This window comes from Rhinopithecus roxellana, chromosome 4, assembly GCF_007565055.1.
Source record: "Rhinopithecus roxellana isolate Shanxi Qingling chromosome 4, ASM756505v1, whole genome shotgun sequence".
Taxonomy (NCBI): domain Eukaryota; kingdom Metazoa; phylum Chordata; class Mammalia; order Primates; family Cercopithecidae; genus Rhinopithecus; species Rhinopithecus roxellana.
The window spans coordinates 35,086,069-35,113,104 of NC_044552.1; the positions used below are offsets into that span (position 1 = coordinate 35,086,069).

General features: G+C 50.9%; 1 protein-coding gene and 1 pseudogene across 3 annotated transcripts; one reads left to right on the plus strand and one right to left on the minus strand.

Annotated features, from left to right (window-relative positions):
• The first annotated feature begins 2,702 nt into the window (after positions 1–2,702).
• Positions 2,703–14,419, plus strand: LOC104675251 (annotated as a pseudogene). Its single transcript, XR_004056937.1, has 4 exons — positions 2,703–7,448; positions 7,790–7,990; positions 10,389–10,450; positions 14,132–14,419. The product of XR_004056937.1 is annotated as an ATP-dependent 6-phosphofructokinase, platelet type-like (transcript).
• Positions 14,420–15,402: 983 nt separating this feature from the next.
• Positions 15,403–18,091, minus strand: LOC115896979 (presequence protease, mitochondrial-like). Of its 2 annotated transcripts, XM_030929360.1 has the most exons (4): positions 17,704–18,091; positions 16,567–16,712; positions 15,884–15,986; positions 15,403–15,785 (listed from the first exon to the last, which is right to left on the minus strand). In XM_030929360.1, the coding sequence occupies exons 2-4, from the start codon at positions 16,640–16,642 to the stop codon at positions 15,638–15,640; spliced, it is 327 nt and encodes a 108-aa protein (XP_030785220.1). In that variant the 5' UTR covers positions 16,643–16,712; positions 17,704–18,091; the 3' UTR covers positions 15,403–15,637. The 2 variants fall into 2 exon arrangements, with proteins under 2 accessions (XP_030785220.1, XP_030785219.1); XM_030929359.1 differs by lacking the exon at positions 17,704–18,091 and having other exon boundaries at positions 16,567–17,378.
• Between the last annotated feature and the right edge of the window lie 8,945 nt (positions 18,092–27,036).

A 27,036-nucleotide genomic window follows, 5' to 3' on the forward strand; every position in this document is an offset into this window, starting at 1 on the left:
AGACTTTCACAACGTTTGTCCTTACATGTCTGGAGTCTATAGATAACCTATCGGTTAGGGTCCAGGGTCGATCTTTAACTAGGCTCAGGGCGCCACCCGGGCTGTCAGGGCACCACCCGGGCTGTTTGCCTGTGGACTTCATTTCTGCCTTTTAGTTTTTTCATTTGATCTCTTTCAGTGGCCTCTGCCCTGTCAGCAGCCACTGAGGTCTGGAGGGAGCCTGGGGGCTGAGGGACGAGGAAGGATAGGCCCGCTTCTGGAGAGGGCTGGTGTCAGCCTGTGCTAGCCTCGTGTGCTACTCCTGTGTCCGTCCAGGGTGCACGGCCGTGCCTCGTGGCCCAGCGGTTCCCGGGGTGGGCAGCACTCATGTCCACAGTAACGACTTTGTCTCCAACCCTTGGAGGCAAGTTACCTTCCCCCCTCCCCCCCTCCCCCCCAGTGAAAAGAGGTAGAGAATCTTATAGAAGTGCATTTACTGGAATGTCTATTTTCCGATAAAACATCGTACACTTAGGCTAAATCTGAAAGTATGTCCTAGTGAGTCTCGTGTGTAGAGTAAGGACAGTTCATGCATCTCTTAAAGCAGGTACATCTAGCAACACAGAGCATCCCGGTGCTAGGATGGAGTTTTCCACTAACTCTGGGAATGGAATCTGTAGAGCCTCAGGTGCTTGCACCGTGAGGTTAGCGAGGGTGCTCCCACCACCCTGCCTGTGCCGCGTCCCTTCTTGCTAGAGCCTCTGCCGGGGCCTGCGTGGGTCATCTGAGCGTTGCTGTTACCTTTTTCACATAAGCCTTTTTACCAAATACTAGGATACACTTGACCTCATATGCTTTGGGAGAGAGAAAAGTATATCTGGGGGTCAAAATATTTCTGCTTATGCATGCTCGGTGGGCATCCGGTTTCCTGCCGCACCCTGAGGCACGTTCGCACGCACATTTTGATTTAATCTTGGGTCTATGGCGACAAAACTGTAGAAGTTGGCTATGACTTACTTTCTGAAATCTAGAAATAAACATACCATTGGAATCATCGTCTATTGGACTTCTTTGTAAAACCTGATTTGAGCTATCATTTTTGCTTGGTATGTTAACAGTTTCAAACTCCAATTTAAAATGAGGAATTGGTACCATTTTGTTTTCGTATCAACAGATTGCTTCTCCAAGTTTCTTCTCACTAGTAGTTATCCTTCCTCTGAATGCGGCATAATTGTTGTAGGATTAAGAAAAAGGTTGGGCACGCTGGCTGATGCCTGTAATCGCAGCACTTGGGGAGGCCAAGGCAGGAGGATCACTTGAGGCCAAGGAGGTCAAGACCAGCCTGGACAACATAGCAAGACACCCCATCTCTATAACAACAGAAAAATTAGCTGGGTATGGTGGTGCGTGCCTGTGGTCCCTGCTACTCTGGAGTCCGAGGTGGGAAGATCACTTCAGGCTACAGTGAGCTGTGATTGCTCCACTGTACTCCAGTCTTGGCGACAGAGCCACGACTTTGTCTCAGAAAGAAAAATGTAAAAAAAAAAAAAAAGAAAGAAAAAATCCAGAAATGTCATTTTCTTATTTAATCATCCCAAAAGAGAAATCGGTTTTTTCTAAGAGTGTAAAGGGTATACTGATAAGATTCTTTCCTTGCATTGTTTCTCCTTTTCAAATATTTACAGTCTTCTGTCCACATCGTCTCTCGTCATCTCGTTACAAAGGGGTGTCTTCGAGGTTAGTGGTGTCTCTGTATAGCACCTTGGAGAACAGCCAGCATGAAACCTCTTACCACCATCGTGCGCATTGTAGTCCCAATTAAAATTCTCTCCAGAGACGCCCGTGCTGCTTATGAAAGCAGAACTTTGGTTGTGTTGAAATGCACATTCAGCTAATGGTTTTAAGTTCATATCTGTAGATGATGCTGTATAATTCATTAATCATATGGGATCAGTAATGATTGAAGATAATTCTGGCTGATGTCATTAGAGGATATTTTTCACTTCAAGTTACAACTTCCTTCGTGCTAGTCATTTTGGGATTCATTTAAATGTGTGCTTTATTTCATAGCTCAGATTGTCATTAGACATTTCCTAACGTAGGATTTTGAAAGCAGATTTGGCAGAATCTTTCTAACAAAATGTTTGCTTATGACGTCAGTAAGGAACAGCACTCAGAATTACTGGTAACTGTGGTAGATTTTAAGGCTGATGATAGAAGTCACTCGAACGGTCAGGGCTGCTTTGTGAGGCGGATGGGGTTTGAACCCTGACCCTCCTGACACGCCAGCTCTGACCCTGGCCCTGGCCTTCTCTCCTCTCCTCTCCACTGGGAGATGAGAAGGTGCCAGCATCCACCTCACAGGCCATCGTGAGAACCCGGGACTAAGGGCTTGTGTTCCTCCTGCAGGTGGCGCCGCAGATGTGGGGGCTTGATGATATGTACACACTGCAGGCTGCCAGTGTCGGGGTAATCCAGTTTTAGTCAAAAGGTGGGATTTGCTTTGCTCCCCTGCGGACCAGGTGCGGTGCTGCTGTCGCAGCAGGTGTGTGGGTCCTCTTGGGTGGTCCTCAGGTGGACAAGGAGTCACCGATTCCGATTCCCAGGGTTAGATGTGAGGGCGGGGTGGGACCATGGACCTCATGTGGTCAGAGGGAAGGAGTAAAAAGCTTCCCTTGTAATTCCAGGACTGTCTATCCCAGGAATGCCAAACCAGCTGGCTTTCACCTGACGCTGTCGTAGGTGATGCCGTATGGAAATGAGGACCCATGTTCCGCATACCTGAGCCAGTACCCGTCTCCCTCCAGGGCCGTGGCCGAGCCCTCCTGATTTCGCTGGGTGGCCAGCCTGGGGATCTGTAAGCCCAGTGACGTCTGTGGTCTCGGCCCCCTCCCCGTGGGGACAGGAGGTGGCTTCAGGAGGCTGGTGATGAATGCCTGAATGAAGCCAACTTGTGACTGCAGTTCTGTCTAAGGGCCTCCCCGGGTGTTAGATGTCAGTAAGTGACACCTGTGTGTGGATCTCATGTGATGAGAGAAACAGTGGGGGAAACCAAAGCTTGTGGAGTCTGCAGGTTCTGGACTTGGGGATGTGTGCACCTGTGTACTTGGTGAGGGGTGCGATGTCTGGAATGAGTGTGCACGTGTGTCACGTATTTGCATGTGTGGTGAGTGTATTTAGCAGGTGTGTGTGGAGTGAGTGTTCATGCGTGTGTCGTGTATATTTGAGGGCGTGTGGAGTGTGTACACGCATGACATTTGGTGAGTGTATTTGAGGGTGTGTATGGAGCGCATAGATGCGTTTGCCTGTATAGTATTGGGTGAAGGGGTGGCATGTGTGGAGCAAGCATGCACACGTGTGTGCTGTGTGTGGGGTTTCTACCTGGTCCTCCCCTGAGCCTGCTCCTGGGCCCTGCTGTCCTGGCAGCTTTACAGTTTGGTGTGTCTTTGATTCTGGAACCCGATTCTGAAGCTGTGACCACAAACTTGCAGCCCTGGAGGACGCTGGCCCGTGGAGCCGGCACGAGGATCTCGGTGCTGGCCTCTCCCTGGGCTGGGCTCTGTCCACAGCAGAGCATGTCCGATGACTGAGCTGTGCGCGTCTGTGGCTCCCCAGCCTCGAGTCAGCCCTCGGTTCTGTCCCACCTCTGTTTTTCTTGCTGAGGGGCTCCGGGAAGTCGGTGCCTGGGATGACGTTTTCACCCCGGGGTTGCTTCACCAGCTGCCCAGGTGCTGGCTGCCTGAGCCCTGCTGCCGTTCTGGGTGGACGGGGCTGGCGTGGGGACGTCCCTGAGCACCTGCGGGAAGGCAGGTTTAGGAAGTGTCAGAGGTGAGTGGCTTTTTTTTAGGAAGTGGCTTTTTTTTAGGAGGTGTCAGAGGTGAGCGTGCCCCCGGGGTCTGCTCCCTGGAACCCCAGCCTTCCTGGTGAGACGAAAGGTTCTTTAGAGTGCCGTAATCATGCCCTCCTGGGCAGGCAGTTTCACCAACATGTGCTTTGGGAGGAGTGGATTCTTCCAGTCATGGGCGTGGTGCTGACACCCGCATGGTGGCCCCTCCTGTCCCTGATAAGCTGACCCAGAGAGGGTCCTCAGCTGCAGACTGGACGGTGGCCCCTTTGGCACGTGGGGTCACGTCAGTGACTTGGCCGCCTGGTGCCTCCTGAAGAGCAGCCACTGGCCTTTACCTTAGATGTTCACGTCCAAACCAGCTCCAGAGTTTGCGATGAAAACTCCCAGCCCAGTTGGAGACTCCTTAGTTCAGCTTGGCACAGAACCTCGGAAAACAGCAGTTCTGTTCTGGGTCTTCCTTCAGAATTGAGTTCCATTCCAGGGAAGGGAGCGGAGGAGCCGTGAGGTCGGCTGCAGCCTCCTGTGCCTCCCACTCGAGCTGAGGGCCATCTCTCTCCTGGGCTTCTCCCTGTCGCGTTCCCTGGTGATGTGCTTTCTTTGCAGAGGTTGGCAACGGCTAGTTCCCTGGACTTCCTTGGGCCCCGCGCTTGACTCCTGTTCATTGAATGCTGTTAGGGTCTGGCCATCGCTGGCTTTGCTCTCCTTTAGCACCTTGTAGATGTCCACACGTGCTTCCACCCTCGCACCCTGTACACAGCACAGGACTACCCTGGCCAGCGGCTGTGCTTTGCTGCAGGTCCCTTGCTGTAGCAGGGAAGGGACCCCCACCCCCTGCCACGTCTGGCCACCGACATCAGCAGAGGCTCGGCTGCCATTAGGGATACCAGTCATGGGAAGACTGACCTCCATGCAGATTCACAGAGCAAGGTGGTTCTCACAGAGAAGTCAGGGGGTTTTTTCATCCTTAACGCTGTAGCAAATGCTGTCTTATCTTTCACCACCAATTTATGTTTCTTAACACCACACCCATGGAGCAAAGTGCTGGTGGTATTTGAACTGTAGCCTGGGGCTCTCGCTCCCATGGGACTCCTTGGGGAATTTCCTAGCAAGATCGTGTGTGTGCCCTTGCAGGGAGTTGTGTTGCTGGGCACATCCCATTGTGTGGTAAGAATGGCTGAGGTCACACGCTCTTCCTGATGAGTGCCACTCACAGCTGCTGTCCACGCAGGGCCATGCTTGGGATCGGCTGCCTTCTTGTCAGTGCTACTTTGACTAATTGCCTGAGGTACCGTCAGAGTGACTTGATATTTTTAGAAGCTAATTCAGGCTTCAGATGCCATCTAGGTAATGAGGAGAGAGTTCAGGAAAGCTGTATCTGAGCTCTAGCAGAGGCAGACTCTTCCGTTCCAGCTGTCACTGCGTTTACACTCAGAGGAGCACACGGTCGGGGGTGTGGATCAGGTGTCAGGGCTGCGCTGTTCCACGCACCCACAGCGGCAGCCTTTCGCGACCAGAACTCGGACATGCTCAGGCACAAATCAGCCTCTCGGGAGAGCTGCTTACCCACAGAATTCTTTTGTCATTAAGCGGTTGATGTCATTCTTTGAATGAGTGACAGTAATTCCCCACCTCAGGGTGGGCTGCAGGGGAGATTCAGTTGGAAAAATAACCCATGAGGCTTTGTGCCTCTGGGAGTCCTGATGCCCCACCCACATTTTCCTTCCCATGCCCAGGATTGTCTAAGACAAAGGGCAAGTCTTAAAGCCTTACGGCATCTTAAGTCTTAGATCGCAATTAGAGAGAGACCCAGTACAGGTGGAACAGTGAAATCCTCAGAATTCTGCACTGGCCCTTCAAGAAGGCAGTTGTGGGCTCTTTGGACCCTTGACAGGTTTCTGTTCTCTGTCCTTCCTAAGCACAAAGATGGAAATTCTTCCCATTGTCTGTTTCTCTCCCCATCTCGGCTTCTACACAATGCAAAGTGGCCCTCTAACTAGAGCCCATGTTCTCTTTTGAATACATCAACCAATTATTTTGGGAGAAAAGAATCTGCCAAAGAAACGAAGTATAGGTTGGAATGGTTTAATCAAGCCTGTGTTTGTTCAACAAAGTGCGCTTTTAAATTTCATCTGAAGTGCTCAAGTGAAAATTTCCCAGTGGGTGTTAAACTTTGGTGTATAGACTCTCATGTGGCTCCCAGTCTCAAGTCCACACCCCCACTTCATGCTTTTACTCTTGGCCGAGTCCCATGGAGGCCGGTTAGGGAATCCTGCAGGATCAGCCCTTGACCAGGACAGATGGATGGCCGGATGGCTGGCTGGCTGGCTGGAGAATACTTTGCTTATGTCATTCAGAGACAAGCATTTCTTGAGCGCCTGCTGTGGGGGCTCGGCCAGGTCCTGCTGATGGTGCAGTGGTGTGAGTCCAGCCCACAGTTCCTGCCCTCATGGAATTTGCAGCCTAGTGAGGACTGCAAGTCAAATAACCACAAGGTAACTGCAGGGAGAGACACCGGGGTGATTTCTATGAAGAGAGGACATGGGGTGCCCCGAGAGCCCCTGACAGAGGGAACTTTGCCATCCTAGAAACCAGGCGGCGTTTTCATGAGGAAATGACATTTCCCTCTGGGTCAGAGCTGAGGAAGGTGCCTGTGTGTGTCCCGTGGCCGCTGTGACCCTGACCACACACCTGGGGCTGGAAAATAATACTCACTCTCGCACAGCTCTGGAGGGCAGGAGCCATGGGTTGAGGCCACAGTGTTTGCTCCAGGAGAGTCCCTCATGGCCCATTCAGGTGCCCAGAGCTGCGGGCCTTGCATGCCTTGTTCCCTGGCACTGCCTCCTCCCATATGGGTGTGCAGCATCCTGCTCCAGGGCCTTCAGCCTCTGCACCCCTCATCTGCTGATGCAGGTGGTGGCACTTAGGGCCCACCTGGGTAGTCCTCAGGATTCACCTTTATCACCGCATGAGAGAACATTCTCAGGTTTCAGACATTAGGACCAGGATTCCTTTGGGGGCCGCTCTCCCACCCACCACTGTGCCTGAATGTGATGCACACAGCGTCCAGCATATCCAGAGGCCCCAGGAGGACCTGGGGTGGCTGGAGCTAGAGTGGGACCTGGTGTCAGAAGCAGGTGGGGCCAGGGATTCCCGAGAAAGGCTTGACGTGTACTTGAAGTGAGCAAAGGGTTTTGAATGACTGGATCAGATTAACGTTTTTTATAGATGGGTCTCCAGTCTGTGTGAACAGATTGCAGGGTGCCGGGGTGGGAGCTAAGGCCCAGGCAGAGGCTTTGCAGAGTCCCAGGAGAGGGCGCTGCAGCCCAGACTGGTGTGTGGGTGGGAAGGCGGCCGATGCATTTCTCTGCTGTTTTTCTCCCCGCTGAGTTTGGTTCCTCGTGGAGGGCGGATGGCAGACATTTCGCTCTGGGACCTGATGCCTATGCATCCGAAAGACTTCCCCAGGTGACTGGGTCTAAGAACTACCGTCTGCCTTTGAGTAGAGTTTCTACATACGTAACATTCACCGATGGATAGAAGATGGCCACAGCTCTAAAATCACAGGGAGCTTTAGCAGAAGAAAATAGAAGATCACAGCTGTCCCCGTGGACTAAGCTGGCAGGTGACAGCCCCCTAACTTCTCAGCTCACACCTAATGGTGTCTGTGTCTGGTGAAAGCTGCTTCAGCAGGGACAGTCAGAGAGCAGCGTGGAGTGAGCTGGCTTGTGGGGTCATCTTTTCAGTCTCCTCCTTTGGGGCCTGGGAGAAGGGAGTGGCAGATGGCCAGGCCCCCACCACAGGTCATTGAGGTCACCTCCAGGTGGCTGCCGTGGTGGGGTGGGGTGGGGGCATGTTCACACCCACTCCGAGGGCACATCCCGGCTGCTGCACACCCTTCACCTCTGCGATGCTGGGACTGCATGCTCAGGCACAGTAGGGGGCCTTGCTGCACTCACTCATCAGGTAGCTCTGCGATGGTGGGTGCACCCTGGGCTGGAGTGACTGTGACCACATCAAGCAGTCCGCCAGCAGGAACCAAGTGGCACGTGTTCACCATCAAGTCCATGGGCGGCTACTGTGGCTACCTGGCCAACCTGGGGGCTCGCGGCTGGAGCCGTTGCTGTATACATTTTCGAAGAGCCCTTCGACATCAGGGATCTGCAGGTATGTGACGGGGGCTGGCCTTGGGGGACCGTCCCCTTTGGATCCTGTCAGTGCTGCGGAGTGAAACATCGTGTCTAGGGTGGTTTGCTTTTCAAGGGGGCATGGAGACGGAGGTGCTACAGAACATGCCGCGCTTGATGCCCTTCGCATCGCCCAGGTGCCTCTCCCGAGTGTCAGGTGATGGCGGACGTGCCTGGTTGAGGACACCTTCTAGTCTCGTGTGTGAAACACAAGCTTGTTTTTTTGATGTAGTCTGTTGTGTAGTTAATGTTTTCTCACTTCTGTCACAAACGATTTGAGTGCCTCCGCTGACAGTCACCACCCACGTCTGTGACTGGCTCTGAAGCTTGCTGCAGCTTCTTTTAAATCTTGAGGCCTCTGATGCTGCATCTGCCTCTAAACTGACACAGACACGGCCGTGGTTTCTTGGCATCTGTGGCTCTTTTAAGGAAGGGTGTCACCGACCCTGGGGTCTGCCCCTGCTTCGACGGCACAGCAGAATCCAGGCCTGGACACTGCAGTGTTCAAAGTTGCTAAACTCCATGCAGGATGACAGGCCTTGGTAGATAAAATGCAACTTGAACAATTGTCTTTAGTTAGTTATATAAATAAATATATAATATTATATATTGCTCTGCAACCCAGGCTGGAGTGCAGTGGCACGATCTCGGCTCACTGCAACCTCCGATTCCCAGGTTCAAGCAATTCTTCTGCCTCAGATTCCCGAGTAGTTGGGAATACAGGTGCATGCCACCATGCCCTGATAATTTTTGTATTTTTAATAGAGATGGGGTTTCACCATGTTGGTCAGGCTGGTCTCGAACTCCTGATCTCGTGATCTGCCCATCTTGGCCTTCCAAAGTGCTGGGATTACAGGCGTGAGCCACCGTGCCCGGCACCATTGTCTTTTAAAAGGTTAGGATGTTACTTGTTTCTGAGCCAAATAGATCAAGTAAAAAGGGCCTTGGTGTTGTCACTAATTATGTGACATGTGAATCACGAATTTCTTCACTGTGTGAAATTAAATACTTGTGGAGTCATTCACTGCATCGCGATGTTTCTGTCAGCGGTGGGTCCCATAAGATGATACTGGAGCTGCCCCAAACAGGTGCACTGTTATTTATCTTTTATAGAAAGACTATATATATTAAATATATATATTATATACATATATATATTTATTTTTACTGTGCTTTTCTACATCTAGACATATTTAGATACACAATTGCCTGCAGTATTCAACAGTCCCAGACATTCAGGTTTGTAGCCAGGAACAACAGCTGTGCGGCAGGCCCTGCCTCCTGGGTTTGTGACAGTTAACTGTAGGATGTTTGCACAAGGTTCAAGTCACCTAGCAATGCATTTCTCAGAACATATCCCCCTGTTATGTGACTCATGACTGTATTTCAGAAATCTGTCCAAAGATCCTGCCTCACCAGCATTCCAGCTGGCAAGAGTTTAAGAAGAGAAATTATGATTTGTTGTTGTTGTTGAGATGGAGTCTCGCTCTGTCACCCAGGCTGGAGTGCAGTGGCACAATCTCAGCTCACTGCAACTTCAGCCTCCTGGGTTCAAGTGATTCTCCTGCCTCAGCCTCCCAAGTAGGTGGGACTACAGCACCCTGCCACCATGCCAGCTAATTTTTGTATTTTTAGTAGAGACGGTGTTTCACCATGTTGGCCAGGCTGGTCTCAAACTCCTGACCTCAGGCAATCTACCTGCCTTGGCCTCCTAAAGAGCTGTGATTACAGGCATGAGCGACTGCACCCAGCCTCCTACTTTGTGAAATTCTGCCACCGTGCCCAGTGACAGATTGATTAGATGTAAAAAATCTCCATTTTCTTAGGATGAGTCATTAGAGAATTACTTCCCTCTTGTAATCCTCGCAAGATGACCTGATATAGGATGTTACTCTTTTCTAAGACAATCTGTTCCTTAAGAAATCTCTGTGTGAATGAGACTCTACAAAATTCTTTGGTCAGACACTGTTCATCAGGTCGTCACAGGAGATTCCATAGAAAGGCCACAGGTCGCTCCTTTCCTCTGAGAGCACTGAGAGAACATCGTCATGAAAATAAATAAGGAGCAATAGAGCCATGAATGAGCACTAGGCCAGTCACGGAATTATCATCTTCAGAGGGACCGTGTTGATTCCAGAAGGCGTTTCGAGTGGCCCCCGTGAGGGTTGCACACTGTGCCCTGTGCTCGACATTCATTGCTGCAGACGTGCTCTCCCCGCCTAGGGGAGGTTCCCTGAGACCCGAGCCATGAGAGCTTGCAGCCTCCTTGGCCGTGCTCACCACCATGCGTGGTTGGCACTTCCCACCCTGCAGGGCCTGGCATACAGTAGGTGCTTAGCAGAAGTTTATTGTCTGATTAACAAAATGCTCTTTTCCAGTCCAGTGTGGAGCACCTGACGGAGAAAATGAAGACCACCATCCAGAGGGGCCTTGTGCTCAGGTGAGTGAGAGACCAGGGCTGATCTTACGGTCACCGTCACACCGCGGTTCTTAGATTCTGGTCTGTGACTTTGGGCTGGATGAGTAGTAATTTCTTTACCGCTGGAGTCACTACACACTGAGCAGATGCAGAAGAGAGTCGTGGTGCATTGCTCTAAAGACTTGCCCGCATTTAGACAACTAAAATTTTTGCTTTATAGTCTTACTCTTTTAGATATCTCACAATAATTTCTCTAATTAGCGTCTGATGTTTATGAAGGAAAAAGGAAATACAGTCATCCCTCTTAGCCTCAGAGAATGTGTCCAAAGACTCCAGTGGGTGCCTGAAACTAGGGATAGTACCCACCCCCTGTATACATGAGGGGGGTACAGATAACTATCTGATAACCAAGGCGGCTACTGAGTGACTCAGGGGCAGTCTCCACACCATGGAGACTTTAGGGCACAGGGATGATTTGCGTTCTGGGTGGGACAGAGCAAGACAGCACGAGATTTCATCACTCCCTGTTAGCTGGGCTTAGGTGAAATCAACATCCTGTGTCGGTTTGTTGTGTCGCATTTTGTGTTGCATATGTTGTCACTATACAACAAAACAATCTGGAGTATACGTATACACCCAGTTAGCTGGTAGACGTTTTTTTTTGAGACAGAGTCTTGCTCTGTTGCCCAGGCTGGAGTGCAGTGGCGCAATCTTGGCTCACTGCAACCTCCACCTCTTCCAGGTTTAAGAGATTCTCCTGCCTCAGCCTTCTGAGTAAATGGGAGTACAGGCGCCCACCACCATGCCCAACTAATTTTTGTATTTTCAATAGAGATGGAGTTTCACCGCATTGGCCAGGCTGGTCTCAAACTCCTGACCTCAGGTGATTTGCCCACCTTAGCCTCCCAAAGTGGTGAGATTACAGGCGTGATCCCCACCGTGCCCAGCCAAAACATCTAAACTTTTAAGTCATGCCAGACATTACCAGCTTTAGGATTCTTTTGTTGGTGAGGTTTGAGTAATGGGGATTTTTAGGGAACTGTCAGCTTTCACGAAAACAGTGACAACCCCATTACTTGGAAATGCTTATTCAAATTAAACACTTCATCAAGTTAAAAACTGGAGCTTCCTAAGATTTAAAATGGATTATCAGACATGTAATATACTTGACTCTCACCACCAAATCAGAATGAACTGGAATGAGCTGCATGCAGGCACACGCGTGTTGTGAGCTGAGCCTGGGACACAGCGGTCCAGCAATCCTAACTCGCACACACTCCTTCCTCACCACCTCCTATTCTTTATACTTTTAAACCAGAGTCCGTGAATTTATTCCAGAGAGCTGATGAATCCCCTGAAATGATGATGAAATAGTAGGCGTATGTGTGATTTTGTTAAAGAATCCACAACGGTTATCAGATTCTTAGAGCTGCGACCCATCCCCACCCCAGATGAGTTTATGAAATCCTGATTGAAGATTTTAAAATATTGGAGACTGTTAGTTGACTCGTTCCATTTATTAAAATCCTCCTCTGACTGGGCAGGGGGAACACTTGACACTTTTGCTTAACAGACTGAGTTCAGGCTACAGGAAACACAGATTTTGTTTTGTTCTGTTCCAGCTATCCATAAAGACCTGGAAACAAAAACGTGAATTCTGTGAAATAGAAATCATCATTTCTATTGAACAGCAAAGTGTTACTGTATAACTGACATTTCATATGACTCTCACCACCAACAGGGTGGGGCACCCTCTCCATTTGATAGAAACTTTGGAACCAAAATCTCTGCCAGAGCTGTGGAGTGGATTACTGCAAAACTCAAGGAGGCCCAGTGCAGAGATAAGGGGTCTGGGGAGGGAGGCAGTCTGCCTTGGTGAAAATGTGTCCTATCGGGGAGAAGTAGGGTGCTGGTTCCTTCTTCAGTTCAGTACTGAGCTGCATGTGATGTTCTAACTCGTGCTGGTCTCTGAGCATTGCTATTTAACCAACCTTGGATTTCTGGGATAAGGTCAGCTTGGGTGTGGGTGACATGTTCTCTTTTATCACTGCTAGATTCAACCTGAAGCTCTTTTGTGCAGGCTTTTTGCTCTGGAGATCCTGAGCGTCAGCCCACAGTTTCCCTCACAGTTTAAGTGGGGCCTTCTATTTTTGGGGTGTTTGTTAGGACAACCTCCTTGTGACTCCATCCATCAGAACTTCCAGTTTTGAGGAAGATTTGGCTGCTGAATGAGTTGTTTATGTTTGTAGAACTATGCATGTTTTTCCTTAAATCAGTTTTGTAAGTTACATATTCTAACAAATCTTTAGATAAACTGAAAAGTTTAAAAGAACATGACATTTTGTATAATACTCTTGTTAATGGTTCCAACGTGGCTGGTCCCCACTCATTCCTGAGTGGCTATTTGTGCCAGCATCTTTCTCGCCCCCACCCTCCCCAACTTTCTTCAGTCATACCAGATGTGTGCTTTTATTAGGGCAAACCATTATCACTGCCAATGTCTGACTTAGAAGAATGACAGTCTACAAAAAACAGTGATGTGAATAGTTTCAATGGGTTTGTCTTTTTGAAGAACTGATTCTCTCTACATCAATTTTCTTTTGCTAATTTAGCTATGGATGTTTCTTACACCTCAGTGTGTGTATTCGTGAGCATCAATTTCTTAAGGTAATTTCCCTATTCCACTATTTAGTGAAAAATTCTCTCCACTGAGAGGAAAAACAAAAGCTGCTTTCCAGGAAAGCATCAGAGCGATCCTACAAGAGCAGAGCTGCACAAGTCCAGGCCGGGGCACTGGCCACACTGCGCGGTTGTTGGCTGTTCTGGGCCATTCTTGGCCTCCCCGGGGCTTCCAGACCAGGTTCAGCATGGTTGCCAGGAATCTCACTTTTCATCTCGCCCCATGATTCTGCTCTCCCACCTGCCCATGTGACAGGGTGTTGTTAATCTTTTTTTAAATCTTTTATAGGAAAAAAATTGACCACTGATGATTCCATTTGTGTGCTGGGAATAAGCAAAAGAAACGTTATTTTTCAACCTGTGGCAGAGCTGAGGAAGCAAACGGATTTTGAGTAAATCGGAGTTTTATTGCCTTAGCAAACCCAGCCAATGTGAGTACAGGACAGGGGAATGGCCATTGCTGTTGCTTTTGGCAACTCATTCAGGGGTTTGAAGAACTAGCTTTTCTGAAGCTCAGTTAAAAAATACTAGGTCTTGGCCAGGCACGGTGGCTCACACCTATAATCCCAGCACTTTGGGAGGCCTAGGTGGGTGGATCACAAGGTCAAGAGAATCAAGACCAGCCTGGCCCACATGGTGAAACCCCATCTCTACTAAAAATACAAAAATTAGCCGGGTGTGGTGGTATACACCTGTAGTCCCAGCTACTCAGGAGGCTGAGGCAGGAGAAATCGCTTGAACCCAGGAGGCAGAGGTTGCAGTGAGCTGAGATTGCACCTGTGCTCTCCAGCCTGGGGACAGAGTGAGACTCTGTCTCAAAAGAACAACAATAAGAAACCACCACTAGGTGTTTGGGAAGAATTTTTAGAAATATAAAAACAATGATTTCATTTGACCCTGAAATTGGCTTTATCATCTAGTTGATTCAGCCGACCCTACAAACCCCGTGTTTCTGGCAAGACCACTCACTGTGCTGGCCATGGCATCTCTCAGCCTCACTGCTGTCCCCTCTTCCCTCCACAGGCACAGGATTCCCAAAGAACAGTGGTGGCTCAAGCTGCGGCCCCTCATGAAGATCTTGGCCAAGTACAAGGCCAGCTACGACGTGTCAGACTCAGGCCAGCTAGAGCACGTGCAGCCCTGGAGCGTCTGACCCAGTCCTGCCTGCATGTGCCTGCAACCTGGACTCACCGTGGACCATCTGTTTTTGTAACACTTAAGTTATTTGTCAGCACTTTATTAAAGTATTATTGACATTAATACCTAACCAGCAAGCACCTGTCACCGCCCATGTACCCCACCAGCTCCAGTGCATGCTGTCTGTGGACTGTGTCTCATGCTTTCAGATGTGTGTATTAAATGTATGCCTACAATTGCAACAGTCCTCCGTTTTAGTTTTTTAAGTAGGAGATTAAAATCTCAATCTATGGGTGGCTACTAATGGTTTTCTCAGCACTTTTGTGGGCAAAGATTATAAAAATATTTTTAGTAGGGATCACTGAACTATGCACAACTCATAAAAGGAGAAAAAAGCCAGTTGTTTACACAGGCCAAAGGGAACGCCGTGTTTATTGCCATGTGTCAGTTTCCATCCACAGCAGCAGGCCAGGACCCTGGGCCTCGACCCCAGGCTCCTGCTCTCCTTAGAAAGTAAAAGAGAACACATGAATCTTATCTACTAGGCCTCTTGATTGCAATCCTAGCTGCATGTTAAAACCACCAAGGTAGGGGTTCGAAAAATCTGATAGCCAGTTTCTCATCCAGTCCAAGCCACGGTCCTCGCTGGGACCTAATTTGGAATTCTCTGATGACTCTTGCCAGAATAGACATGGGTGCTGGGGTGACAGCCCTGCCACCCTCGCGGGCCCCCCTCTTGTAGGGACAGCGTTTCTGCCTCTTAGCTCTAGTCTGCAAGAGACCACACTGTGCCTCAGAAGCGGGGGTGGAGAGCTATTGGGGGAGAGGAGACCCCAAAAACAAGCTGTTTGGGAAATCAGAGTCCAACGGCCAAGAAGAGCTGGCGTGGAGGCTTTCCTTTCTGGCTCTGTAAAGACAAGTGAGCGCTTACTCACCCCAGCCCACCTGCTTCTCAGGACTGCTTCCATCCAGCCGCCCCGTTGAACTTCCGTCTGTTAGGAGGACGCTCCCACAGGGCCTCGGTGTGATCGAGTTTCATGAATCAGCACAGGCAGACATGGGACACCTTTGTGTACCTTTTCATTTTACTTCTTTTAGTAAAGGCCCTAAATGCTACTTAAAATAATGACTCAAGCAGAGGTTAAGTCAGAGTTGCCCTTTATTTTTAGATTCTTAAATAAATATTCTAGAACTAATGAGGTAAAACAAGCCTTTCTGTCAGTAGAAAGTGAAAATTCTATGTGGTGCATCTTTGGCATTTCGTGCATGACTATTTCAATGAACGTCTTCCTGGTCACTCAAGATTGACTTGCCAGTCAGTGGCAACACCTTAAGAATGACACAATATTCTTGGAAAAAGCAGGTAGCATTTCTGACTTTTCATATTCAGCTCTAGAGGCCTATTGTCTCAGGGGCTCCTGCACAGTCGGGGGCACCAGGGCTGCTCATCTGATGATCCAGGATGGGTCCTTGGCTGATTTTGGGGTTCTCGGGTCCGAGTATGGCCAGGCCATGCGTGCTCTTCCCAGTGCCGAGGTACCTGAGAGGAAGGCAGGCGAGGTCAGCCAGGACTGGCTTCTGCGTCAGTGCCGTTAAGGCCTCCAATCCCAGACGCTGTCTCCCCCGCTCCCCACTCACCTATCGCTCACGGCCAGGAGCTTGTCGTGGCTGACGGTGAAGAGCTGCTCCCTGTGGGCCTGCTTCATCTCATCCGAGAGGCCGTACAAGAAGTGGTCCATTCCTAGAAGACAAACCACAGGCACGGTGGGGCTGCCGCCCAGGAGCTCGCACAGTGGGCTGTGCACTCGTGTCCCGGAGGGGACAGGCGCATCTCACTGTTATTTCACGTACGTGTTTCAACCACAGGGACGTGTCTAACAGCCCAGAGATCACACCCTGACCTCCAGCTCCCACGAGCCACGCTGACTCCTACCAAGGCCTGCTTCTGCAGCATGGACGCAGTCAGGGCCGTGTGAGGCTGATAATGCTGTGAGCAAAAGTGGCTCTACAGAGTAACGTGGCCAGGCCAGGGCCATGCCCACATCGTCCTTCTACCCTAATGAGCCCAGACACTGCCGTGGGTTGGCCCCACTGGGCCTCAGGTCAGTAAAACTGAAATGACAGGATACACTCTTCTCGCCCGGATGTCGGGAAGTGTATTTCCAAGGCCAATGTTTAGGGTGTCAGACGTGAAATCGTATCACAGGCAAGGACGGAGGCGCCAGAAGCTGGTGCTCCTGCCTGTGCATGAGGGGAACTGGGAAAACAGCAATGTCATCTGAGGCTATGGACTGAGATTCTCACTGTTATACTCACAATACCTTTGTCTGAAGGAGCGACAGGAGCATCTACGGTTGAGAAGACATAAAGTTTGGCTTCGTCAATGTCCTGCTGCATGAATTTTCCAGACTTTGCCCAGTAAACAGCCTTCCCACAAGATTGGAGCGTCTCTATTGTATTTGGGTCCCTAGGAAACCCAGAGAAACAGGCAAGCATTTTACCAATGGACAAGTTTATGACAAACCTGTGACTTAACAGTTCAACATCTTCTATGGGTTAACAGCTCTATTTTACACCTGATCTAGTCCAAACAGCCCACTGACAAATTGCTCAATTACTCTCAGTGGAAATTTAAGTCCCATCACATAAGACTTTCAACACATTCTCCCTCTTAGACAAGGTCTGTCTGCATAATGTCCTCCCCAGATTATTTAAATACACCTCTCTGTGACCTCATCAGGAGAGGAAATATGTGGAGGGTGGGGGCACGTCAAGATGACAACGAAATTACAGAAGACTCACATGGAAAAATTAAGCAAACAAAGGTTTTCCTTTAATCTCCCTTAAGGACACACCCGGGGTAGTACAGGAATCTGCCTGAGGGGCCGATCCAGACTTCCCTTTGTGTAAATGGAAAGAGCCCAGCCCTCCCTTCACCCTGACTCAGAGCTGCAGAGGGGCTGTGAGCTGCTTCGCCATCCTTGTCTAGAAGAGTGGCTTCCAGCACAGCAAGTGGGGAGAACTCAGCAGGGTGGCAACGGCTACCAACTTCTCTACCTACATGCCTGCTTGCCTGCCTGCCTACCTACCTACCTACCTACCTACCTACCTAATCTATCTCTGCATCCACGAGACAGGGTCTCACTCTGTCGCCCAGGTTGGCGTGTGGTGGCACAATCTGCTCACTGCAGCTTCAACCTCCCTAGGCTCAAGGGATCCTCCCGCCTTAGCCTCCTATAGCTAGGACCACAGGCACTTGCCACCACGCCTGGCCAGCTCCTTCTTGAAAATTGCCAGAATACAGGTTCTCTTGGTCAGCAAAGCCATAGACAATCAAGAATTCATTGTTTTAGAGTAACGGTGTTATGTTTATGAAAGCTGACAGAACTGCATGCACATCAGGCACCTCTGACTGAAATGAGCTAAGAATGCTCTCAGGCTGTATCTCAGCCCCTCACCTGGGGCCTGTGTTCCAGGTCCCCCAGAGCAGGGTTGCAACCTCAGACAGCCACTATGGATACTGTGTTGTTTTTCCTATGCCTATGAAAAAGTATAGATTAGGTGCAGCAAGATATTAACAAAATACAACAATTATACTAATAAAAGTTACACTAAGTAAAAAAAGCATTCTGTGAACAGAAGCTCTTGGATACCCACAGTGTATCTGATGACCTAGACGGCTACTGAGTGACCAACAGGCAGGTACCGTAGACAGCGTCAGCTTTCACCCCACTGCTTAGAAGAATGGTATACAATTTAAAACTTTGAAAGTGTTTATGTCTGGAATTCTCCATTTAATATTTTCAGACCGAGGGTGACTGTGGGTAATAAACCGTGGAAAGCAAAACCATGGCTGGAGGCACTACCTTGTTCTGCCAAAATATGCTGGCTTAAGCTGAAAGAGATGAAATAGAAAAAACTAAAAGGCAGAAATGAAGTCCACAGTCTCACAGCCCGGGTGGCGCCCTGACAGCCCGGGCGGCACCCTCAGCCTAGTTAAAGATCGACCCCGGACCTAACCTATTAGGTTAATTAGGTTATCTATAGACTCCAGACATTGTAAGGACAAACGTTGTGAAAGTCTCTGTCCTGCTCTAATTACCGGTGTCTGCCACATATCTTAGTCCTGAGCCCAACACAAACACATCCCCCCCACACACACATCTCAGAAACACCACCTAGAGAGCCCCTGATAAGATCACAACCGTTTGTAGTTTTACTAAATGCGCGGGAACAAATGGAAAACTGTTAATTGTATTAACCAATTACCAGTTGTAATGCTGCAACCAAAAAAATTCCTTTGTACCTCTGTAACCTTACATATCCTGTATGCATCGGGCTATAAAAAGCGGCCACATGCATCATTCAGGGCCCTCTTGTATGTTGTAGAACGGAGGGACCAAGTTCGAACTTGCATTAAAGATCCTTGCCGCTTGGCTTTGACTCTGGACTCTGGTGGTCTTCTTCGGGGAATAAACGGTCTGGGCATAACAAAGCCTGGTCTGGTTTGGTCCAATCTCGTCTGTTTTGATCCGGTCTGGTCTGGTTTGATCCAGTATGACCCGGTATCATCTGGATTGACCCGGATTGATCCAGTCTGATCCGGTTTCATCTGGTTTGATCTGGTTTGATCCAGTTTGATCCAGTTTGATCCAGTCTGGTCTGGTTTGATCCGGTTTGATCCGGTCTGGTTTGATCCACTTTGATCCAGTTTCATCTGGTTTGATCCGGTTTGATCCGGTCCGATACGGTTTGAGCTGGTTTGATCTGTTTTGATCTGGTTTGTTCCGGTCTGGTCTGCCTTGATCTGGTTTGATCCGATCTGGTCCGGTTTGATCCGGTTTAATCCGGTTTTATCTGGTTTGATCCGGTTTGGTCTGGTTTCATCCGGTCTGGTCCTGTTTGATCCGGTCTGGTCTGGTTTGATCCGGTGTGATCCGGTCTGGACTGGTCTGATGCCGTTTGATCCGGTTTGATCTGGTTTCATCCAGTTTGAGGTGGTTTGATCCGGTTTGATCTCGTTTGATCCGGTTTGATCTGGTTTCATCCAGTTTGAGGTGGTTTGATCCGGTTTGATCTGGTTTGATCTGGTCTGGTCTGGTTTGATCTGGTGTGATCTGGTTTTATCCGGTTTGATCCAGTCTGGTCTGGTCTGATCTGGTTTGATCCGGTCGGGTTTGGCCTGATCCAGTTTGATCTGGTCCGGATTGGTTTGTTCTGGTTTGATCTGCTCTGCTCTGGTTTGATCTGGTTTGATGTGGTTTGATCCAGTTTGATCTGGTTTTGATCCGGTCTAATCTGGTTTGATCCGGTCTGGTCTGGTTTGATCCGGTGTGATCTGGTTTTATCCGGTTTGATCCGGTCTGGTCTGGTCTGATCCGGTCGGGTTTGGTCTGATCCGGTTTGATCCGGTCCAGTTTGGTTTGTTCCAGTTTGATCTGCTCTGGTCTGGTTTGATCTGCTTTGATCTGGTTTGATCTGGTTTGATCCGGTTTGATCTGGTCCAATCCGGTTTGATCTGGTTTGATCCGGTCTGGACTGGCTTGATCCGGTTTGATCCGGTCCGATCCGGTCCGATCCGGTTTGATCCTGTCTGGACTGGTTTGATCCGGTTTGATCCGGTCTGGACTGGCTTGATCCAGTTTGATCCGGTCCGATCCGGTTTGATCCTGTCTGGACTGGTTGAATCCGGTTTGATCCGGTCTGGACTGGCTTGATCCGGTTTGATCCGGTCCGATCCGGTCTGGACTGGTTTAATCCGGACTGGTTTGATCCGGTCCGATCCGGTTTGATCCGGTTTGATCCGGTCTGGACTGGTGTGATCCGGTTTAATCCGGTTTGATCCGGTCTAGACTGGTTTGATCCGGTTTGATCCGGTCTGGACTGGTTTGATCTGATCCGGTCCGATCCGGTTTGATCCAGTCTGGACTGGACTGGTTTAATAGGGTTTGATCCGGTCCGATCCGGTTTGGTCTGGACTGGACTGGTTTTATCCGGTTTGATCCGGTTTGATCTTGATCCGGTTTGATCCGGTTCGATCCGGTTTGATCCGGTTTGATCCGGTCTGGACTGGTTTGATCCGGTCTGGACTGGACTGGTTTAATCCGGTTTGATCCGGTCCGATCCGGTTTGATCCGGTCTGGACTGGTTTGATCCGGTTTGATCCGGCTCGATCCGGTTTGATCCGGTCTGGACTGGTTTGATCCGGTTTGATCCGGTTTGATCCGGTTTGATCCGGCTCGATCCGGTTTGATCCGGTTTGATCCGGTCTGGACTGGTTTGATCCGGTTTGATCCGGTTTGATCCGGTCCGATCTGGTTTGATCCGGTTTGAGCCGGTCTAGACTGGTTTGATCCGGTTTGATCCGGTCCGATCCGGTTTGATCCGGTCTGGACTGGTTTGATCCGGTTTGATCCGGTCCGATCTGGTTTGATCCGGTTTGAGCCGGTCTAGACTGGTTTGATCCGGTTTGATCCGGTCCGATCCGGTTTGATCCGGTCTGGACTGGTTTGATCCGGTTTGATCCGGTTTGATCCGGTCCGATCCGGTTTGATCCGGTTTGATCCGGTCCGATCTGGTTTGATCCGGTTTGAGCCGGTCTGGACTGGTTTGATCCGGTTTGATCCGGTTTGATCCGGTCCGATCTGGTTTGATCCGGTTTGAGCCGGTCTGGACTGGTTTGATCCGGTTTGATCCGGTCCGATCCGGTTTGAGCCGGTCTGGACTGGTTTGATCCGGTTTGATCCGGTTTGATCCGGCTCGATCCGGTTTGATCCGGTCTGGACTGGTTTGATCCGGTTTGATCCGGTTTGATCCGGTCCGATCTGGTTTGATCCGGTTTGAGCCGGTCTAGACTGGTTTGATCCGGTTTGATCCGGTTTGATCCGGTCCGATCTGGTTTGATCCGGTTTGAGCCGGTCTGGACTGGTTTGATCCGGTTTGATCCGGTTTGATCCGGTCCGATCTGGTTTGATCCAGTTTGAGCCGGTCTAGACTGGTTTGATCCGGTTTGATCCGGTCCGGACTGGTTTGATCCGGTTTGAGCCGGTCTGGACTGGTTTGATCCGGTTTGATCCGGTTTGATCCGGTCCGATCTGGTTTGATCCGGTTTGATCCGGTCCGATCCGGTTTGATCCGGTCTGGACTGGTTTAATCCGGTTTGATCCGGTTTGATCCGGCTCGATCCGGTTTGATCCGGTCTGGACTGGTTTAATCCGGTTTGATCCGGTTTGATCCGGCTCGATCCGGTTTGATCCGGTTTGATCCGGCTCGATCCGGTTTGATCCGGTCTGGACTGGTTTGATCCGGTTTGATCCGGTTTGATCCGGCTCGATCCGGTTTGATCCGGTCTGGACTGGTTTGATCCGGTTTGATCCGGTTTGATCCGGTCCGATCTGGTTTGATCCGGTTTGAGCCGGTCTAGACTGGTTTGATCCGGTTTGATCCGGTTTGATCCGGCTCGATCCGGTTTGATCCGGTCTGGACTGGTTTGATCCGGTTTGATCCGGTTTGATCCGGTCCGATCTGGTTTGATCCGGTTTGAGCCGGTCTGGACTGGTTTGATCCGGTTTGATCCGGTTTGATCCGGTCCGATCTGGTTTGATCCGGTTTGAGCCGGTCTGGACTGGTTTGATCCGGTTTGATCCGGTCCGATCTGGTTTGATCCGGTTTGAGCCGGTCTGGACTGGTTTGATCCGGTTTGATCCGGTTTGATCCGGTCCGATCTGGTTTGATCCGGTTTGAGCCGGTCTGGACTGGTTTGATCCGGTTTGATCCGGTTTGATCCGGTTTGAGCCGGTCTGGACTGGTTTGATCCGGTTTGATCCGGTTTGATCCGGTCCGATCTGGTTTGATCCGGTTTGAGCCGGTCTAGACTGGTTTGATCCGGTTTGATCCGGTTTGATCCGGTTTGATCCGGCTCGATCCGGTTTGATCCGGTCTGGACTGGTTTGATCCGGTTTGATCCGGTTTGATCCGGTCCGATCTGGTTTGATCCGGTTTGAGCCGGTCTAGACTGGTTTGATCCGGTTTGATCCGGTTTGATCCGGTTTGATCCGGCTCGATCCGGTTTGATCCGGTCTGGACTGGTTTGATCCGGTTTGATCCGGTCCGATCTGGTTTGATCCGGTTTGAGCCGGTCTGGACTGGTTTGATCCGGTTTGATCCGGCTCGATCCGGTTTGAGCCGGTCTGGACTGGTTTGATCCGGTTTGATCCGGTTTGATCCGGTCCGATCTGGTTTGATCCGGTTTGAGCCGGTCTAGACTGGTTTGATCCGGTTTGATCCGGTTTGATCCGGTTTGATCCGGCTCGATCCGGTTTGATCCGGTCTGGACTGGTTTGATCCGGTTTGATCCGGTTTGATCCGGTCCGATCTGGTTTGATCCGGTTTGAGCCGGTCTGGACTGGTTTGATCCGGTTTGATCCGGTCCGATCTGGTTTGATCCGGTTTGAGCCGGTCTGGACTGGTTTGATCCGGTTTGATCCGGTTTGATCCGGTCCGATCTGGTTTGATCCGGTTTGAGCCGGTCTAGACTGGTTTGATCCGGTTTGATCCGGTTTGATCCGGTTTGATCCGGCTCGATCCGGTTTGATCCGGTCTGGACTGGTTTGATCCGGTTTGATCCGGTTTGATCCGGTCCGATCTGGTTTGATCCGGTTTGAGCCGGTCTAGACTGGTTTGATCCGGTTTGATCCGGTTTGATCCGGTCTGGACTGGTTTAATCCGGTTTGATCCGGTTTGATCCGGTCCGATCTGGTTTGATCCGGTTTGAGCCGGTCTAGACTGGTTTGATCCGGTTTGATCCGGTTTGATCCGGTCCGATCTGGTTTGATCCGGTTTGAGCCGGTCTAGACTGGTTTGATCCGGTTTGATCCGGTCCGATCTGGTTTGATCCGGTCTGGACTGGTTTAATCCGGTTTGATCCGGTTTGATCCGGTCCGATCTGGTTTGATCCGGTTTGAGCCGGTCTAGACTGGTTTGATCCGGTTTGATCCGGTCCGATCCCGATCCGGTTTGATCCGGTCTGGACTGGTTTAATCCGGTTTGATCCGGTTTGATCCGGTCTGGAGTGGTTTAATCCGGTTTGATCCGGTTTGATCCGGTCTGGACTGGTTTGATCTGGTCCGATCCGGTTTGATCCAGTTTGATCTGGTTTGATCCTGTCCGATCCGGTTTGATCCGGTCCGATCCAGTTTGATCCTGTCTGGACTGGCTTGATCCGGTTTGATCCGGTCCGACCCGGTTTGATCCCGTTTGATCCGGTCTGGACTGGCTTGATCCGGTCTGGACTGGCTTGACACCCAGTATGTGATATCGGTTCTGCACACCAACTCTGTGCCCCTCGTTTCCCATGCGTTCTCTCCACAGTTTTGGAGCCTCGGGGGGAGGCTTTGTCTTTGGTTACAGATGAAGAGAGGAACGGTCTGAGAGGTTGAGCAAGTTTGTTACTGGAAAGGGGTTCCGATCCAGACCCTAAGAGAGGTTTCTTGGATCTCACCGAAGAAAGAATTCGGGGCGAGTACATAAAGTGAAAGCAAGTTTATTAGGAAAGAAAAGGAATAAAGGAATGGCTACTCTGGCCGGGTGCCGTGGCTCACTCCTGTAATCCTATAACTTTTGGATGCCGAGGCAGGTGGATCACCTGAGGTGAGAAGTTCAAGACCAGCCTGGTCCAACATGGCAAAACCCTATCTCTACTAAAATACAAAAAATTAACTTGGCGTGGTGGCAGGTGCCTGTAATCCCAGCTACTAGGAAGGTTGGGGCAGGAGAATTGCTTGAACCCAGGAGATGGAGGTTGTAGTGAGCCAAGATCACGCCACTGCATTCCAGCTTGGCCAACAGAGCGAGATTCCATCTAAAAAAAAAAGAAAGAAAGAAAGAAAAAAGAATGGCTGCTCCATAGGCAGAGTGGCCCCAAAGGCTGCTGGTTGCCCATTTTCATGGTTATTTCTTGATCATACGCTAAACAAGGGTTGGACTATTCATGAGTGTTCCAGGAAAGGGTTGGACAATTCCCAGAACTGAGAGTTTCTGCCCTCCCTTCTGAGACCATGTAGGGAACCTCCAGATGTTGCCATGGCATCTGTAAACTGTCTTGGCACTGGTGGGAGTGTCTTGTAGCAGCTAATGCATTATAATTAGCACATAATGAGCCGTGAGGACAATCACAGGTCACTCTCATGGGCCATCATGGGTTTGGTGGGCTTTGCCTGGCTTCTTTACTGCAACCTGCTTTATCAGCAAGGTCTTTATGAGCTGTATCTTGTGCCGACCTCCTATCTCATCCTGTGACTAAGAATGCCTAGCCTCCTGGGAATGCAGCCCAGCAGGTCTCAGCCTCCCTTTACCCAGCCCCCATTCAAGATGGAGTCGCTCTGGCTCACTTGCCTCTGACAAGTTGGCCTGGGTTGAGTGTTCCCTAGTGTGTGGTTGTTGGAGCTGTTCCTAGGAGTAAGAGGTATTGTCAGTAGGAAACAGGCCTCTGTTAGCCCTGGGGCTGGCACTCTGCCCCAGTATGTCAGCCTCATTTTCGTGGTGACAAAACTGGGGCTCAGAGACATCAACTCCCTCACCCCGAACACCCAGGCTGTGCGTGGTGGGCTGGGGTTTGAATGTGGGGCTTGAAGACCCATCATCTCCTCTGGTCCCCCAATGTCTGCTGCCCAAGAGGAACAGGATCCCAGGATCCGGTCCCCTCATGGCACCAGCCAGGGTGGGTGGAGATGGGGAGGCACAGTTCCAAAGCCCCCCGGACTCTGAGGCAGGTCGGGGGCCGAGAGCAACCTGGACCTGCGGACCCCACCCCGAGAAGAGTGGTTGCATGCCCGGCCCAGCGGGCAGGAGATCTGTGTCCTCAGTAAATGTGATGGTGCTTCCCGTTCCTCCAGCCAGGCCGTGCTGTCTTCATGTTTCCAATCATGCGGCCTCCTCTCCAATTCCCAAGCCCAACCCACAGAGACAGCGATCTGGGGTCCACGTGAGGTTTGTCAGCAGCTCTGACCCGCTGCTTCCCACCAGCCCCGCGGCCGGTTCTGGAAAGCTCTCTGCTGCCCCCTGGTGAGGAAGCTCGTCGCAGGGCTCTGGCTGCAAGCATGGGGTCCCAGAACCTCCTGGCTCTGTCACCTCTGCTGGGTGGAAAACCAACCCAGGACTGAAGCAGCAGATGGGTGCCTGATTCCTTATTATCAGAGCTCCACCCACTGGCAAGTCTCTCTCTGGGCCTCAGTTTCCCCTTCCATTAAACGAGGGGCTTGGGGGATACCAAGGAGGGGTAACAGCTTAGTGAGGATGGCACGTTTCTTCTGGGGAGATGAACACGTTTTGAAACTACATGGCGTGAGTGGTTGCACAGGACTATGAATGCACAAATGCCACCACATTATTCGCGTTGAAATAGTTAATTGCATGCGATGTGAATGTCACCTCATTTAAAGTGTTTAAAAGAGGGGCCTGGGAGAGTGCAGTGTATGTGAGAATCACGTGTGACACCCACAGTCTCTTAACCTCAGTTTCCTTGCCGTAAACTGGCAAAGAGACCACGTGAGCAGTGTTCCCTGGGGCCAAGAGATTCCAAGAAGGAAAACCTGGGATTCCAGGGACTGGGATGAGGGCCGGGGGCCGGAAGCGGAGGGTGCCTGTGGGGACGGCATAGGGGGCAGCCCAGATAAGGCTTTCAATACTGGGTAGCAGCGTCTACACAGGCGGAGATCCCTGCATCTCACTTCCCGCAGGGCTGACCGGTGGCCAGAGGTGGACTGGCCAGGCTCGGCCCAGCCAAGTCTGGGAGCAGAGAACACTGAGTGAGGGATCCCTGGGGCTACCCTCAGTGGCCTGTGGCTCTCCTGACACCACAAGAGAGGTCCAGGAGCTGACCTTGGGTCCTAATGGGGGACACCTTCCTGGCACCAAGCTGGCAGGGTGGTGTGGTGGTCAGTGTACTGGGCTCTGTGTCTCCACCCCTACCTGCTGTGTGACGGTGGGCCAGACACCTAACCTCTCTGTACCTCTGTTTCTTCAATGGCGAACAGGGGCACTAGCAGCCCCCACATCAGGGCATAGTGGCCTGAAGGATAAAGGCAAGGGCGGCACGAGACCTACAGCAAAAGCTCCGAGCAGGGAGCTGCCCAGGGAGTTCTACCACCATCTCCCCTCTGGCCACCGAGGAAACCGAGGCTCATGGTGACCTGGCCCAGGTCTGTTGGACTCAGGGTCCTTCTCATCCCCAAGATCAGAGGGCTGCCACCAGGGAAGGAGCTGGCCCCTAGACACAGCCCAGGAAGGACACAGGGAAGGATGCCCTGGGGACTTCAGTATGTTATTGCAAAAAAACATTTATTGCTATTTGAACCCTGCTTTTGTGCCTCCATTTCCGAGAAAATGAGCCACGGGAGACACCAGGAGAGGCAGGAGACCATCCTCCTTGTACAAAACCCACTCCCTCAGATGCTGTCCTCAGCGAGGGTGGCTGGGGCCAACCAGGGGGCCCACCCACAGAGTGGCAGAGGAGGCAGGTTGACCCTGCAGACATTGAGCTCTGTGGCAAAGGTCCTGGCCTTCTGGTAGAAGAAGAGCGACTTCTCGTGGTCCAGGAGGAAGTTGTGGGAGATGGTGGCTGGCCGCGTGTAGGTCTTCAGCTGTGCCCTTCTTCTTGCCCAGGTCCACGGCGGCTGCCAGTGCCAGCTGGTAGTACCCGGCTGCATCAAACCATTCCTGAAGGGGACAGGGACAGCAAAAGGGGCACTCGGAGCCTGTCTTCCCAGAGGCTGTTCCTGTCTCCAGGTCATTCC